Here is a 14,152-nt window from a genome sequence, read left to right as displayed (position 1 = left end):
AGCCTGTATTATGAATGGACCACAAGTTGCTTCCCACATGCAAAATTCCTCATTTAAATGAGCTGCAAGATACAAACAAGGCTCAGTGAGCTTTGGGGCCTGCTGGTGAATGCATTTAGCCCTTAAAGCCATGGAGCTCTGCAGAATCTGATCCTAGGTGTTCACAAACCAGACAGCAAAGGGTAAAAACTAGGAATCCCACTCCCCCCTGCCCTCCACTTTATGTTTTTGTGATAAAGGCAAGGTCCTTCTGCCTCTTCTGCACAAGCTTTAATGTGATCTTATAAATAAACAACGTGTCTGCTTATGCTTTTACGTTGGTTTGAAAGAAATAAAATAACTGTGCTATATTGTCTAATCTTACTAATCCCACCCTAAAGTGACTCCACTCGTAAATATAACCAAATGTAGTCGGGATGTGTGGGCTTGTACTGTGGAGTAGTATTTAATAGGAAGGAGATCACAGAATGAGACAGGCAGAGTGAATCTGTAATTCGAGGTATGGGTTGTCTAATGTAATGTTTCTAACATAACTAGCTGCTAGTTGTAACCTTACGACTCTCCACATAAGTTAGACGTTAAGATTAATAATTAATATTCAGTTTTCCACTGGCAGACAATACTCTTATTTCAGTATCAACTTGTGCACCTTCATTGAGCCCTGCATGATACAATATATGTACTTTTTACCAAGCTCTTATGATACTTAAACTTTTTCAAGATCATTTATGCTTTGGAATAGTTGAGGATTAGTGTTAAGTGCGGAAGGGGGTCGTCTGGGCCTGACATTCTACACATGTCCGCTGTAAAGCTGAGTTTCTACTCCTTTTTCCTCAGGTGTTCTTCAGAGCTGGAACCTTCATAAAGCTTGAAGAACAGAGGGATGAGCAGACCCGAAGAACCCTGTCTCTGTTCCAGGCTGCATGCAGAGGTTACTTGGCACGGCAGCAGTTCAAGAAGAGAAAGGTATAGTTTGTGGAGTTAGCCAGTCTACAGCTAAAACCTATTATTTCCATTAGTTTCCTTTGCAGTACCAGCTCCCTTTCACCCCCTTTCCTGGTGACCTAAAATGGTAAAGTTCTCCTTCTTTGCAAGTCTTTCACACTGCTGTCAGATGAGGGGGAAGGGGATCCTTTTAAAAAGCTTTTGTGAGCTGAGAGGAACAGAATAGTCCCTGCCAGTTCCAAGCAGTGTTTTGAGCAGACAGCTTACAGAGAGCTTGGGCAAAAAAAATCTGGGACTGAGTGCAGCCTGATACGGTAAGGGGTGTGTGTTTCACAGTCTCCTCATCAAAGCTCTGTAAGTCTCGGATGCTGGATAAACATGCTGAAGCATGGCACATTGTAATATCACTTTTCATTGTTCTCTTAAATTCCCACCTGAGATGCTGAAAGCAGTGCTCAAAGGGGCAGGTGAATCATCACTCTTTCCTTTTTGGCACTTTCTGAAATGTTTAAAATCTTCTGTTGACTCTCTGTTTGTCTGCATGTCCTGCACGATTAAATTGGCATTGATCAGACACATGCTCTTTACACAAGGTGGGCCATGATTTGTTCTGATTGACACTATTATACAGTTACATTCAGTCACTCACACACACAGCTGATTTCTGAGTCTCACGCGCGTTATTCACGAAACCTAAAATTGTGAATTGAAACAGAATTGCAAAATTACTAATTAATGGCAATCTGGAGGCCAACATTGCCCTCTATACTTGCCAATTTAATTTGTCTTGTCACCATATTTCATTGTTTGGAGAGTAAACCCTTCTGGTTTCCATAATATTGAATGCTGAGTGAAGGTAAACATTTAGATGAACACAGTGTAACATTTCTCAAACTTACTTAAACATAATCTCATTGACATGTTGTTTGACGGATGGCCCGTTTAAGTGTTAATATTTGCTATTTTTTTCAGTTAGTTTACATTTTCCCCTTGTTTACTCCAACGCGTGTTTTAATTATGGCTTGGAATTAGACTAAACACTGAACACCGTTGATTGCTGAAGGTGTTTAAAACTTGCTTTTGCTTTACTTAGCACGTAAAGGGCATAAATATTAATAAACAAGTATAAAGACACCACTGCTAGAGAGAGACCTCATGCTAGCACAGTTTATAAATGTTAAATGTTATAAATGGTTTTTTTTTTTATATACACACAATCTGCTCTCATTATATTCACCTGCTCCAAAACTCAACCTATGTCTTGCTTTGCTGTAATTGCAGCATAATGTCATGTTAATGTGGGCAGAAAACAGAGAGCCTATATTAACATAATACAATGAAATCTGCCATTTCCAGAGTATGTCATAGAGGCGTCATTGACAGAATGTATAGATTACAAAGTATGTTACCATTCGCTGTCTGAACGATTGTGTCAACAAAATCTGTTACAAATGTGTAGGTCAAATCACCTGACGTTTGCTGGTTGTACTTTAGGGTATTTTATTATGACTTGCTCATAGCTGTGAGCTATGCATTGTGGGAGAGCATCCATTACAGCCTTGGGAGAAACTTGTATTGTGAGCACTCTGTTATTTACGGAGAATTGAGGGTGAATTCAAAGTGAATATCAAATTCTGTCTTTGTTGCGTAAGATGACCTAGTATTGATCTACAGAGAAGTACGATGTTAATCTTTCATATAAACTTCAAGATATAGTTAAACTTTTGTTATTGTAGCCAAATTGCATTGTAGAAACACTGTGTTTTTTGTTTTTACTGACTCTGTTATGGCTAATATGACCTGCTAGTGTCACTTCCATTTAAAACCCCTTAGAATTTAAAGGAACACTATAGTGTTAGGAATTCAAATATGTATTCCTAACGCTATAGAGCACTAGGGCCCCGTTCTGTGGCGAAATAAATGGTTTATTAACCATTTATTTGCTTACCTTCATACAGCGCCGGGCTCCCTCGGCACTGGCGACCTCTCCTCCTCCATTGACTTCAGCTTTCGAGTAGAACCGAATGCGCTTGCGCGGCCAGAGGCGCCCATGCGCATTCAAATCCGCCCATAGTAAAAGCAGTACTCAATGCTTTCCTATGGGGATCTTTTTTGACACTGGACTCTGCGAAGACGTTCAGCGTCAAATAAGTTCAATTTGACTCCATGTAAATCGCGGAAGCGCATCTAGTCGCTGTCAGGGAGACTGCCACTAGAGGCTGGATTAACCCTGCAGTGCATAGCAGTTTTTCTGAAACTATGTTTTCAGCTGCAGGGTTAAAACTAGAGGGACCTGGCACCCAGACCACTTCATTGAGCTGAATCTCTACTCTGGGATCAGCAGGCACATTCCATTTGTGTAAATACTGTACTTTTAACATTTTTGCACTTTTTAGATCACAACATTCAGCCATTCACTTCAGGGTAGTAGTAGGTGGAATGCACTCTTTTTTTAAACTGCGATTGATTTATAAGCTTCACAATTTAAAGCTGGGATTTCCCATTTTGGCTAAAATTATGTAACTCTCTCTAGTAAGGCTTCATAGAAATATTTTTATGCTGTTGATGGTAAAATGGGGAAAAAGCAGTGCCTTGAAATTTGCCTTCGTTATTGAAGTGTACCTTGGTCCAAAAATAGCTGTGAATCACAGCTCCAGAAATCCTCAAAAATATATTAAAGGAGCAGTCTAGAAATCATCGCTACTACATGACAATGTAGTGGCTATGGTGCCATCCCTTGGACATGGTCATATTGGTTTAAAGCGGCACTAGTAGCCTAATAATGCCATAAATACTACATCGGCATGTTGTAGTTATGGTGCCTAGACTGCTTTTTTAATTAACTATCAGAACTTTTTGTCTCCAGCACGATTGCAATGCTATGACATTCCCTCTTGTTTTATTGGCTTCGCTTAATTACTTAGTGTTGTGTCTGGCTTACTGCACATTTGTCATCATCTTCCTTGTTTGTCTCCATAGATAATGTTTATGCCATTGTTTCAGCTATTATTTTATACTTGTAACTTGTTTCTTTGTTCTCTGTTGCTTTTCTCTCACGTTCTTATTTTTCCGTCTGATCTCTCACCTGCCAACACACTTTTCTATTTCTTCTTAAGAATCCCATGCTCTCCTCCCTCCTTAGTTGCTCTCCTTGCTTACAATCTGTCGATCCCCATCTTTCCTTGCTTGTTCTCCCTTACATGGAGTTCTGGCTGCTCTTATCCGAGTGATGTCTTTGGCATTAGTCCTCTGTCATACTTTCTTTTCTTTGCAGTCGTTGTTACTCTGAGTTGCTTAAGGCTTTACAGTGCTTTTCTAATGCTTTGTGGGATAATATCCTAACTTGACTCAGCTAGCTTTAAGCCTGGTGTCACTGAACGTTGTTGTAACATTTCTCTAGATCCAAGAGCTTGCTATTCGTTGCATCCAGAAGAATATCAAGAAAAATAAAGGTGTAAAAAATTGGCCTTGGTGGAAGCTCTTCAACACAGTCCGACCGTTGATAGAGGTGCAATTGACAGAGGACCAAATTCGTGGAAAAGACGTATGTAAAACATATTTTTTCATCTCTAAGAATTGGGGAAATAAACCTATAGATATAAATCAGCATTTTATTTTCTCATTACCTGACAGTCATATATAACTATTATTTTAGTTTTCTGTGGGGATTTTATGTGCATATCTAATAATATAGAAATGCTTTAAGAATAATGCGTTGTTGTTTGTGATTATGTTTTTAGTATTAAGTGGTCCTCTTAAAATAAAGTGAAGCCAAAACATACATGAATGTAAAAAATAAATACATCCGTAGATTTCCGTGGTTTATATAAAAGTTTTTTTTTGTTTTTTTGTTTTTTTGCTGCAGTAGCAGTCATCTTTTAGAGACCATTGGAACATGTTTATCCTCTTATCTTCCAAAGTGCATATGTTAAGAGCAGAGATGCATGGGATAAGAAAATGGCAAAATTATATTAGCTGGAAATTAGTATCTGGAAAGACTGCAGAGTTCAAATTAAGAGTGGTTCAACTGTATTCTCAGACTAGTGTTTGTTTTAAAGGTGTGTATGTGCATGTGTGTGCGCATCGATCTTTGTATCCACATACATGGATCTGATGATATATGCAGCAAGCCTAAGAACTTTCACCTCTCCATTAGTGCAATAAGCATGAATTCTTAAAGGAAAACCATCAGAATCAGTGAATGAGAAACATACAAGGCTAGTCATACGTATTAACTCCTTAGGACACAACTTCAGAAATAAAATGGAATCATGACGGAATATTTTCGTCATGTGTCCTTAAGGGGTTAAACCCTAGCACAGTTTAGAATGGTGAAATATACAATCCTATTTAAGGAAAGATTACATGATGGTCTAGCTATTAATTTTATACTACTAATTATTCAGACCTAACCATAACTGATTACAGCTCTAGTGTAACTTTGAAGAGATCAATGTTCTGCAAAGACACACACTGCAATGCCAGCTCAAAATACACCAGGCTGGTTATAAGAGTTATACGTGTTGGGTGTTTACAAGTAGAACTCTGCAACACCTTAACACATTTCTATACCTGAGCAGGTCTAATGATCTTGTTTCTCCTGTTTGGTTTACTGGCTAAATGTAAATGGGCTGAAATAATCAACTGAAAGCTCCAGTGTAAATGAATACAGTCTCCTCTTTCTTACTATGAAGTTGTCTACTTACTTACTATGGAGTTTGGGTGTCTAGCTTTCATTCATCTGCCTTGGTTCTAAATGTGGTATGGTGTCTTACAGGGGTAGGCCACCTTCGGCACTCCAGATGTTGTGGCCAACATCTCCCATGATGCTTTGGCAGCAATATGGCTGTTCTGGGAGCATTCTGGGAGATGTAGTCGACAACACCTAGGGTGCCGAAGGTTGCCTATCCCTGGTGTAGGAGATTGTTTGTTTACAAACCGTGACACAATTGAGAGACTACATTATTTTATGTGCAGAATTAAACATTTTAACCTGAATAGATATTGATAAAAATATCAAATTTTTTCTTTGAAATATACCTCTCTTGATCTCCTGTCCGACAAACTGATCTTCCATGCCCTTAACTGAGTACACTATTGGGATTGCTTTTACTTCCTGAAATTTCAAGCAAGAATTTTAGCTGTGAAAGGGCTTGCAGCTTTCAGCTTTTCTCTGCAATTTATTATTATTTTTTTAAACAATTTCTTATATTGGGGGATCCCATTCCTTGTAGGGTCAGGTTTTTGACCAGTGCTAATTCATTTCATTCTGGTAATACTTGCTCTGCATAAAGACTGTAGAAGGGAAGCCAAGAGTAAATTAAAGGCGATGTAAGCCAAAACTAGACTTTTTCTTAAAATGAAAACTAAAATTAAAGGGTGAAGCATTTTCTTTTTTCACTGCAGGTTAGGCCTTTTGTAAAAACACCATCTTTTCTGCTGTGGAATTACACACGTAGCTAGATTTTTGGGGAACTTATGGATTACTTTGCTATGGCCATTAATAGTTGATTGTATGGTAAAGTATGTAACCTGCGTCACAGAATTCAAGTGCTTAGTCTTAATGTTGAAATCAGTAAGAGAGTTCTATAATATAAATGACTTGCCTATAATGTGCATAAACTCCATAATTTTCCAGTGCTTGCAGGTCCTGTCAGTGCTCTCCTCCACTCTACTGGAAAGTATAAATTAGTAGAGAAAATTGTGTGCCTTGCGTTGAAACGTTGTTCAAAGGCTTAATCGCTTGTCCAGAATTAATTCACTTTAAGATTGACAGTAAAAATAGTTAAATATGAATTCAGAAACTGTTCATAAAACTAGTTTCACGGATTACCATTGTTATTTTTTTAACTGAATGGTAATCACTGGTAGTATAAATGGCAAAGACAAGTGTGGGTAGTGTGGGTGCAAATACATTGTAACGTTTGATACGAATATGGGTTATTGTCTGTTTTGTTCCAGTTCTTTCGAACAGAAAAACAGAATAGGTGGGAAATGCGATAGTTACATTCATGTCAATGTTTGGGAAAGAGGAGAGATGGGTGGGAAGTCTATAACAAACCTTACATGGGTAGTTAATGGTCAGGAGAAACTTAATGAAAAATTAGAAAAAATGTAAAACACTGTGGGGATTATAGCTATCCATCTTGGCCAGAGTAATAGCATGGCTAGGCAACCTTCCCAGCTCCAGATGGTGTGGACTGCATCTCCCCCGATTATTTAAGCGCATTTTAGGAGAGCTAGTCCTCAAGATGTGGAGTGCCGAAGATGGCCTACTCCTTGCAGGGGTGTCCTGCTTGTCTGTAGTACAGTAGAATATGTCATCATGTGTAAATATATAATTGGATATTGTGATGAAACCACCTGCAGCGGATTTGTACTGTGAGGCACACTGTGAGGCACACTGTGTTGTGAATATGCATTGGGATACAGCAGATACACTATATGGGTGAACTACTTAATTAGAACAACATAGTGGTACTTAACCATTATGTCCCTTGGAGATAGAGGCCAGTCAAGTATGGCTCTAATCCTTGTAAATATAAATATCTGACCTGTTACTAATCCACATAGGGTTGGTATACTCTGGGCTGGGACTACACTTTTATTTTTGGTTTCCACTCCAACAATTTCCCCCCACACATGCTCACCCGTCTCTTCCCTACAATATAAATAAGTAAAAATAGACTATTGTATAAATAATTTTTCTTACTCGGTTTCACACCAAGGCGCTATGTTTTTGGTGCATTGGTATGATTACAGTTTTGTCCATAAATTTGCATTGCTATAGACCAGTTCCATTCCCTCTGTATTGCCATGTAGTGGAGACCACAGATTAGGCCATGTGCTGATTGCAAAGCCTGGAGCACTGCTCTGCTTCTAATGTGCCCTTTTGAGTGACACTGACAAACCTGTGCATGAAATACATCAATGCTAAACAGTGGAAGTGTGAAGCTTAGAATTAATATGAGCCAAGAGACCTGGTGTATCTCCACCCCTTGGCTGTCAGCGGCTGTTTGTAGGGATATTCACATTACATTTATTGATCTCTCGGGGTTTATCTGAGTGAGGAGGAGTGGCAGTGAATATGTTTATGATTATCTGAGGCTGCACAGGGGAATTTCTGCTTGCTGTATAACAGCCTCCCTTCTTTGATTCGGAAAGGCAGCTTGTGAGCAGTAGGAAAGCCATTTCAGCTTCCCAGAGGCAGAACTACACTGCAGGAACTGGGCCACTGTCAGATAATAGCCGTGTTCCAAATGTGCAATGCATTTTCATTCCGTTGCTTAGCCTCAGCAAGACAAGTGGGACCTTCAAATCATTCTGCTGCTCTGGGATTTCCAGAAACTAATTGTTTAAGCGGTCTGTGCTTTGTAAAGCATTGTAATTTGCAGAGAGCTTTCTACAATCCCTGATCCCTGTGTTTCAGCACATTTGAAGATTGATTGGACTGAGCATATCAAAGTTTTCATTGAAGAAACAGATCATGTGGCCCCCCTCCCCATCATTCTCTTATCACATAGAGATAAAATTAATGTGTGTGCCCTCAACCATCCCATATCAAATAAAATGATAATCTACACGCATCACTGAGCATCCAAGGTTTTTACTGGTTCTTGACAGGAAATCATATTGACATGCAGCTAACGTAGGTTAATCTGTTAACATGAATACATTTTGGTGATTGGTACGCATAGGAAAGAGGTATAGTCAACACTCCAGAAACAACTACAACTCCTGTGATGCTTTGCCAGAATCTCCTGCAAAGCTACGCAGTCCCTTCATTTATTGCAGAGTTGTAAATCTAAACCTGTAAGCTTCCAAAGTGTTCATTGGAATGGTAGATCTTCTGTAGTTGTAGGGTACCTAAATGGCTGGCAAGCGTCCCAAAAGTACGATGAATCTTGGTAATTGTTGTTTTACAATAGCCAGAATACGGAGTATTGGCTTACCCTGACATAGGGTAAATGCTGGCTTCTGTCTATAAGCATTCCATTATGTAACAATCTTAAGAAATCGCATGCCAGTTACATTTATTCACTTTACGTCTTAATAGGCATACGTATGCCTATTGTGGTTGTACTACAATATTTGGTACCTTGGAGAATACATTTTATATGTATCTCTAATGAAACTTAAAGAATGGTCCTTGGTGTTTAACCTTCTAGTATGTGATGCCTTGAACCTTGGCACTCCTCAAAACAGAATGTGTCACCTGTATTTGGAATTTATAAGGAAAGTAATTACCCAGGCTGGCAGTTCACTGCTTTTCGAGCTGAACATCACGCTTTCTAATTGGAAGACATCTCTTGATCAACTAGTGTCAGGGATTTGTAACTGGAAACGGGTTTTAAGACGAGCACTGGGCAGATTGACTTGCACTGTTTATTCATCTGTTAACTTAAAAGTTAATAATAAATATTTATATAGTAACTTTATTTTTACATCTTGTTGTAGGAGGAGATACAGCAGCTGAAAAGCAGAGTTGAAAAGGTGGAGAAGGAGAGAAATGAACTGAGATTGAATAACGACCGCCTTGAGAGCAGGGTGACTATTTTTTTATATATTTGCTACTTCATTATGTAGTGCCTTTGCTGTCTTTTGTTTTTTCTTTTTTTTGTTGTGTTTTCTTTTGGTCCATTTGCATGTAACCAAAAGATTATTTATGTTGCTTGGCAATAGAGGTATTAAATTGAAGTAAAAGTACAAAAATGTAAAAAAAAATGGATATGACGGGTGCAAACACAAGCTCCATACGGATCATCAACATATGTGCTGTCTGTCTGCCTTCCCACAAACATATTGTTTGACTACAGTTATAGTTTATATTCTGTGAGGTCCTAACAAATGCATCTTTGCACTGTTCCCTTAGATCACAGAGTTGAATTCTGAGCTTACCGACGAGAGAAACACTGGAGAATCTGCCTCCCAGCTACTGGAGTCCGAAACTGGTGATAGGCTACGGTTAGAAAAAGATATGAAGGATCTACAGGTAGACCTTATCTTTTTGTGTTCTCTTCTTTCAATGCAGCCTGTGTAGATGATGCTTATGCTTCCAGGCAAGTCAACCCCTCTCCTGTCTGAGAATTTGATCTAAGAGAAGTAAAATGCCTAAATGCCAATCTTTTTTGCCTTCCTTTTTTCATTAAAGTTGCCATTTAGAACATGCTATCAAGACATTTTCCTTTTGGCCATGTTGCATGGAGAACTGTGTGCTTGTTGGTTTGTCCTTCGGAAAGACTCAGGCATTTGTATTTCGCAAAATAATGGTCGATGAATGTGTGTCACTCTTTAAATTCATTTTTTGTTTGTTTTTATTGATGTAGCAGAGTATACACATAGTAAAAGGCAGGCAGATGGAGTTTCAAAGTTAATTCAGAAAAATAAAGGAATCTTTCAACCACAATGTGTACCTTTTTGGAGATGATACACTATATGAGCTATTGCAGAAAGCGTCTGTCACACCATCTGCCTTATGAAACACTTGTATCCCCCCCTGCCTTTGGCCACTTGTCATGCGCAGAATTATCTTATCGTCCTCTGCATGTGCTAAATGTGTTTGGGTTGTTGACTACACTGCTCAAATAAAACTTTTCATCTTCTCTGAATCCAATATTGGACTCCCTACAATAAAACCACTTGGATAGCTAGCTTGGAATTGATGGCCACAAGCATCTTTCTCTCAAGAATATTTCCAGAGAGTGAGAAATGTCTTAAATAACAAGAAAATGCAACATGTGCTACCAACCCTGTAGCATAATGTCATGACACATCTACAAACATTCTACTTGCTTTTAAACACACCTCTAAATGTATGTCCATTAGTTAGAACCCAAAGAGAGCAGAAAAAGAGTTGTATGGGGCAGGGACAACCTATACAATGTGTGTATCATCTCAGATGTAATGCAACCTAGACTGTGCTAGCTTCGGTATATTCTTACATATAATATAGTGTGTGTGTGTGTGTATCATTCAACACTCATTCTGATCATTGTAACTTGCAACTAAAACGTAATTGTCACTTGGCCTTATTCACAAAGTGCGACATGTTGTGAATTCACAATTCAAAGTAAATCTCTTTTTTTATTTTTTTATTTTTAGGTCATAATAGGTGAATTGAAAGCATAACTGATGTGGAGAATTTTTCCAATTCACCTAATTTGGCTTAACGTATAAAATTAACTTTGCATTCTCTGCAATTTACACTTTATTAAATCACCTTGTGCAACTTTTTTATGTTTCCATAAAAAAATGTACATAATTGCTGTAACACTTTATTTTAATGGTTACAACAAAATCCCCATTTTAATAATGAGTTTAAAAAGATTTTTTTTTCTTTGTAAAATTAGAAAATCTCATTCACTTTGAGTTTTATTTTAACAGTCCACTCAGCTGAAATTTCCAATTCATAAATCAATTGATAACAATTCTGCCAACTGATTAATATTATTTTATTTTTAAACAACCAAGCTAATAGGTTTAGCGGTGATTAACTCTAAACAATGTGTCAGTTTTTTTTTTATTTATCTTCATGCGTGTGTGGCCATCTTGAACTATTATCACCTCAACACCATGTTTTAATATGATGTTACTTTCATCAAGTTTTAAAAGGAAATGGTTTATTTGATATCTGAAGTATACTAAAAAAATTTAAAAACTCATCCCTAACTTTAATATATGACCAGATCTTTCAGCCATATGCATGCACCTGAAGGGCAGTGACATTTTGTTGGCCTGAAGAGACTATGTAGAGTTTTTCAAACACTGTCTGATCCAGGGTGTATGTATATGGCTGACGGAAACTGTCATATACTAAAGGTAGGGATGAGATGTTATTTTTTTTTTTTCCCATATACTTAAATAAAGAATTGTATTTCCTTTCAAAACTTGATGAAAGGTTTATTATATTAAAAAAAACAGTGTAGATGTGACCGTTATTCTTTAAATCCTCAATGGCCATTAAGCATGTTTATATGTGAGCGTACATGTCTTGCCAGCAGCCAATCAAAACCCAAGATTCAAACCGATAAACCGTTAATTTCCCTGGCTTTCACTACCTGAGCAAAAAGGGCCTGATCGTCAGACCTGCCCGATAAAAAGTGAACGTAGACTGTGTACGTGTCGGGTTAGCTAGAAGGACTTTATTCGCTTTTAATGCAAGAGCTTTCAAATAAAATCTGCATTATATGAATGTAACAAGGTTTGTGTTTGAATACAGGATTGTTTATGTAGTTGCTTTTAACTCTTAGAGCTGAAATTGCTGTAATTCGCAGTTATCGAGAGTTTATTGAAAACCTATTACATATTGTAAATATGCAAGGCCAGGATTAAAGCACTTCTTGGGCATATTGCTAAACCTGGATCATTCAACTTCATTGTTGCTATGGTGATGGCTCCTAATTTGGTCCAGAATTGCTCTAAATAGGTCTTCAGGTATGGTCCCTGCTAAATATCAGGGTTTATGGAAGAAAAGGCAGGTGATCATTTTCCTTTAAGAATGCAAGCTCGCTTTCCAAAGCTGTGTGTAGGTGATGCTGCCAGAAAGCAATGTAATGTAGAACACAAAGCAGCTTGCTGAAAGGAATACATCTGTCATTGTGCTGTGAGGTTTCAGAATTATACCTGTTCTACCGATGCCTTGCCACATCACGCAGACGTTACTGTTGTACACTGTATCCTTCCATTCGATATTTGTTCAACAGCACATCAAAGCCCAGAACTCGCACCATGAATAAAGCCATGTATATAGTGAGCAAAGTCTAAAAGCAGCGTTAGAGAATTACATGTTGCAGTCTTGTTTTCCCCTGCGTGCATTGTGACTCTGTTTCTCCTCTCTCCCAGGCCAAATATGATGCACTGAAAAAGCAGATGGAATGCATGGAAGTGGAGGTAATGGAGGCCAGGCTGATACGGGCAGCGGAGCTAAACGGCGAGATGGATGACGACGATTCGGGTATGTCTGTCTCCCTTCATTCTTTCAGAACGGCAGGCTGCTTTTATTCTCATTGTGTGATATATAATGAAGAAATTGTAGTAAGTGATAAAGCAGTTAATATGGTGTGCTAAAAGAACACGTATATTTAAGCATACTGAACGCTGTAAAGTAAGGTTTTGATCGAGTTAAAGGCATCCGTTAAAATAAATGTATGTTTAGTGGGAAATGTTTGCTTTTCTAAAATAGAAGCTAGGTAAAGTCTGGAAAAATGAAAACTGGCTATTCCTACAACAGTCATTGCTATTTCCTGGCACATTACCGCTAGAAGGTCACAATAACTCACTTTAATCTTGCTGAAAAATGTACAGCGTAGGGCACTGAAATGCAGTCAGGATTATGAGTTTGCCCTTTTACAAAGAATTATGGCTACGCGTGGGTGATATGTTAAAGAGGAAGTCTAAGCACCATAATCACCTCCACTGCCTGCTTTAGTGGTTATGGTGCTATGAGTGCCCCCTTAAGGAAGCAAGCAAATTATATGCACTAATTCAACAAATTTAACAGTACACTCCAAGCATTATACCCATTTCATCTTATTGAACTGTTTATAGTGCCTGGTGCTGTCTCTCCATTCAGTGTTTATTTTTGAGCAGTTTAACCCTAAATAAGTGTCCCTGGCTAATACTGCAGATGTGTCAAAGTCACAGATTACACACTTCCTTCTAGCCATACCGATGTATACCAGCAGCGGTTGCTGTGATAGGCTGAAAGCAGTAAGCTGACACTTTCAGCCAGTCACAGGCATCCATTTCTGCTCAGGCTAATGTTTCCTCTTTAGCCAGAACAGCGCAGGGGGGAGGAGGGGGACTGCTGGGGACCCTTGTTGAACATTGAAACATAAAAACATTAGTTTAACACTGAATGATAGGACAGTGCCAGGGAATTCCAGACACTATATCTACTTGAGCAGTTAGAGTGCTTACAGTATACCTTTAAGCCATTCATGAGATCTCCGGGAATACTGTGATCATGCACAAGCACTTTTTGCATTGCTCTGTTAATATGCAGATCTGCCTGACTAATTGCACACAAAATGTGCTGCTTATGGTAATATGCTAAAATGTTGAAATATTAAAGTATTTAAAAACCTGCTGGGCTGACACTGTCCTTCCAACAACAATTTGTCATGGACTATGTCTTAGCAAAGCTGTAAAGCATGTATGTGGGCAATATCCGATTCATTAATTTCTCTTGATGCATTCTGAAGAAAAT

At 38.4% G+C, this 14,152-nt stretch overlaps 1 protein-coding gene across 20 annotated transcripts in view; it reads left to right on the top strand.

Annotated features, from left to right (window-relative positions):
- MYO18A (myosin XVIIIA) overlaps window positions 1-14,152 on the top strand; it is a 277,949-nt gene that overhangs the window by 192,078 nt on the left and 71,719 nt on the right. For all 20 annotated transcript variants that reach the window (XM_063450000.1, XM_063449999.1, XM_063450002.1 and 17 more), the window contains 5 exons: window positions 838-966; window positions 4,346-4,489; window positions 9,403-9,492; window positions 9,818-9,937; window positions 12,787-12,898. In XM_063450000.1, coding sequence (XP_063306070.1) covers window positions 838-966; window positions 4,346-4,489; window positions 9,403-9,492; window positions 9,818-9,937; window positions 12,787-12,898 — 595 coding nt within the window. The remainder of the gene's footprint in view (window positions 1-837; window positions 967-4,345; window positions 4,490-9,402; window positions 9,493-9,817; window positions 9,938-12,786; window positions 12,899-14,152) is intronic.

This window comes from Pelobates fuscus, chromosome 1, assembly GCF_036172605.1.
Source record: "Pelobates fuscus isolate aPelFus1 chromosome 1, aPelFus1.pri, whole genome shotgun sequence".
NCBI classification, from domain to species: Eukaryota; Metazoa; Chordata; class Amphibia; order Anura; family Pelobatidae; genus Pelobates; species Pelobates fuscus.
This window is presented reverse-complemented; position numbering and strand designations above follow the sequence as displayed.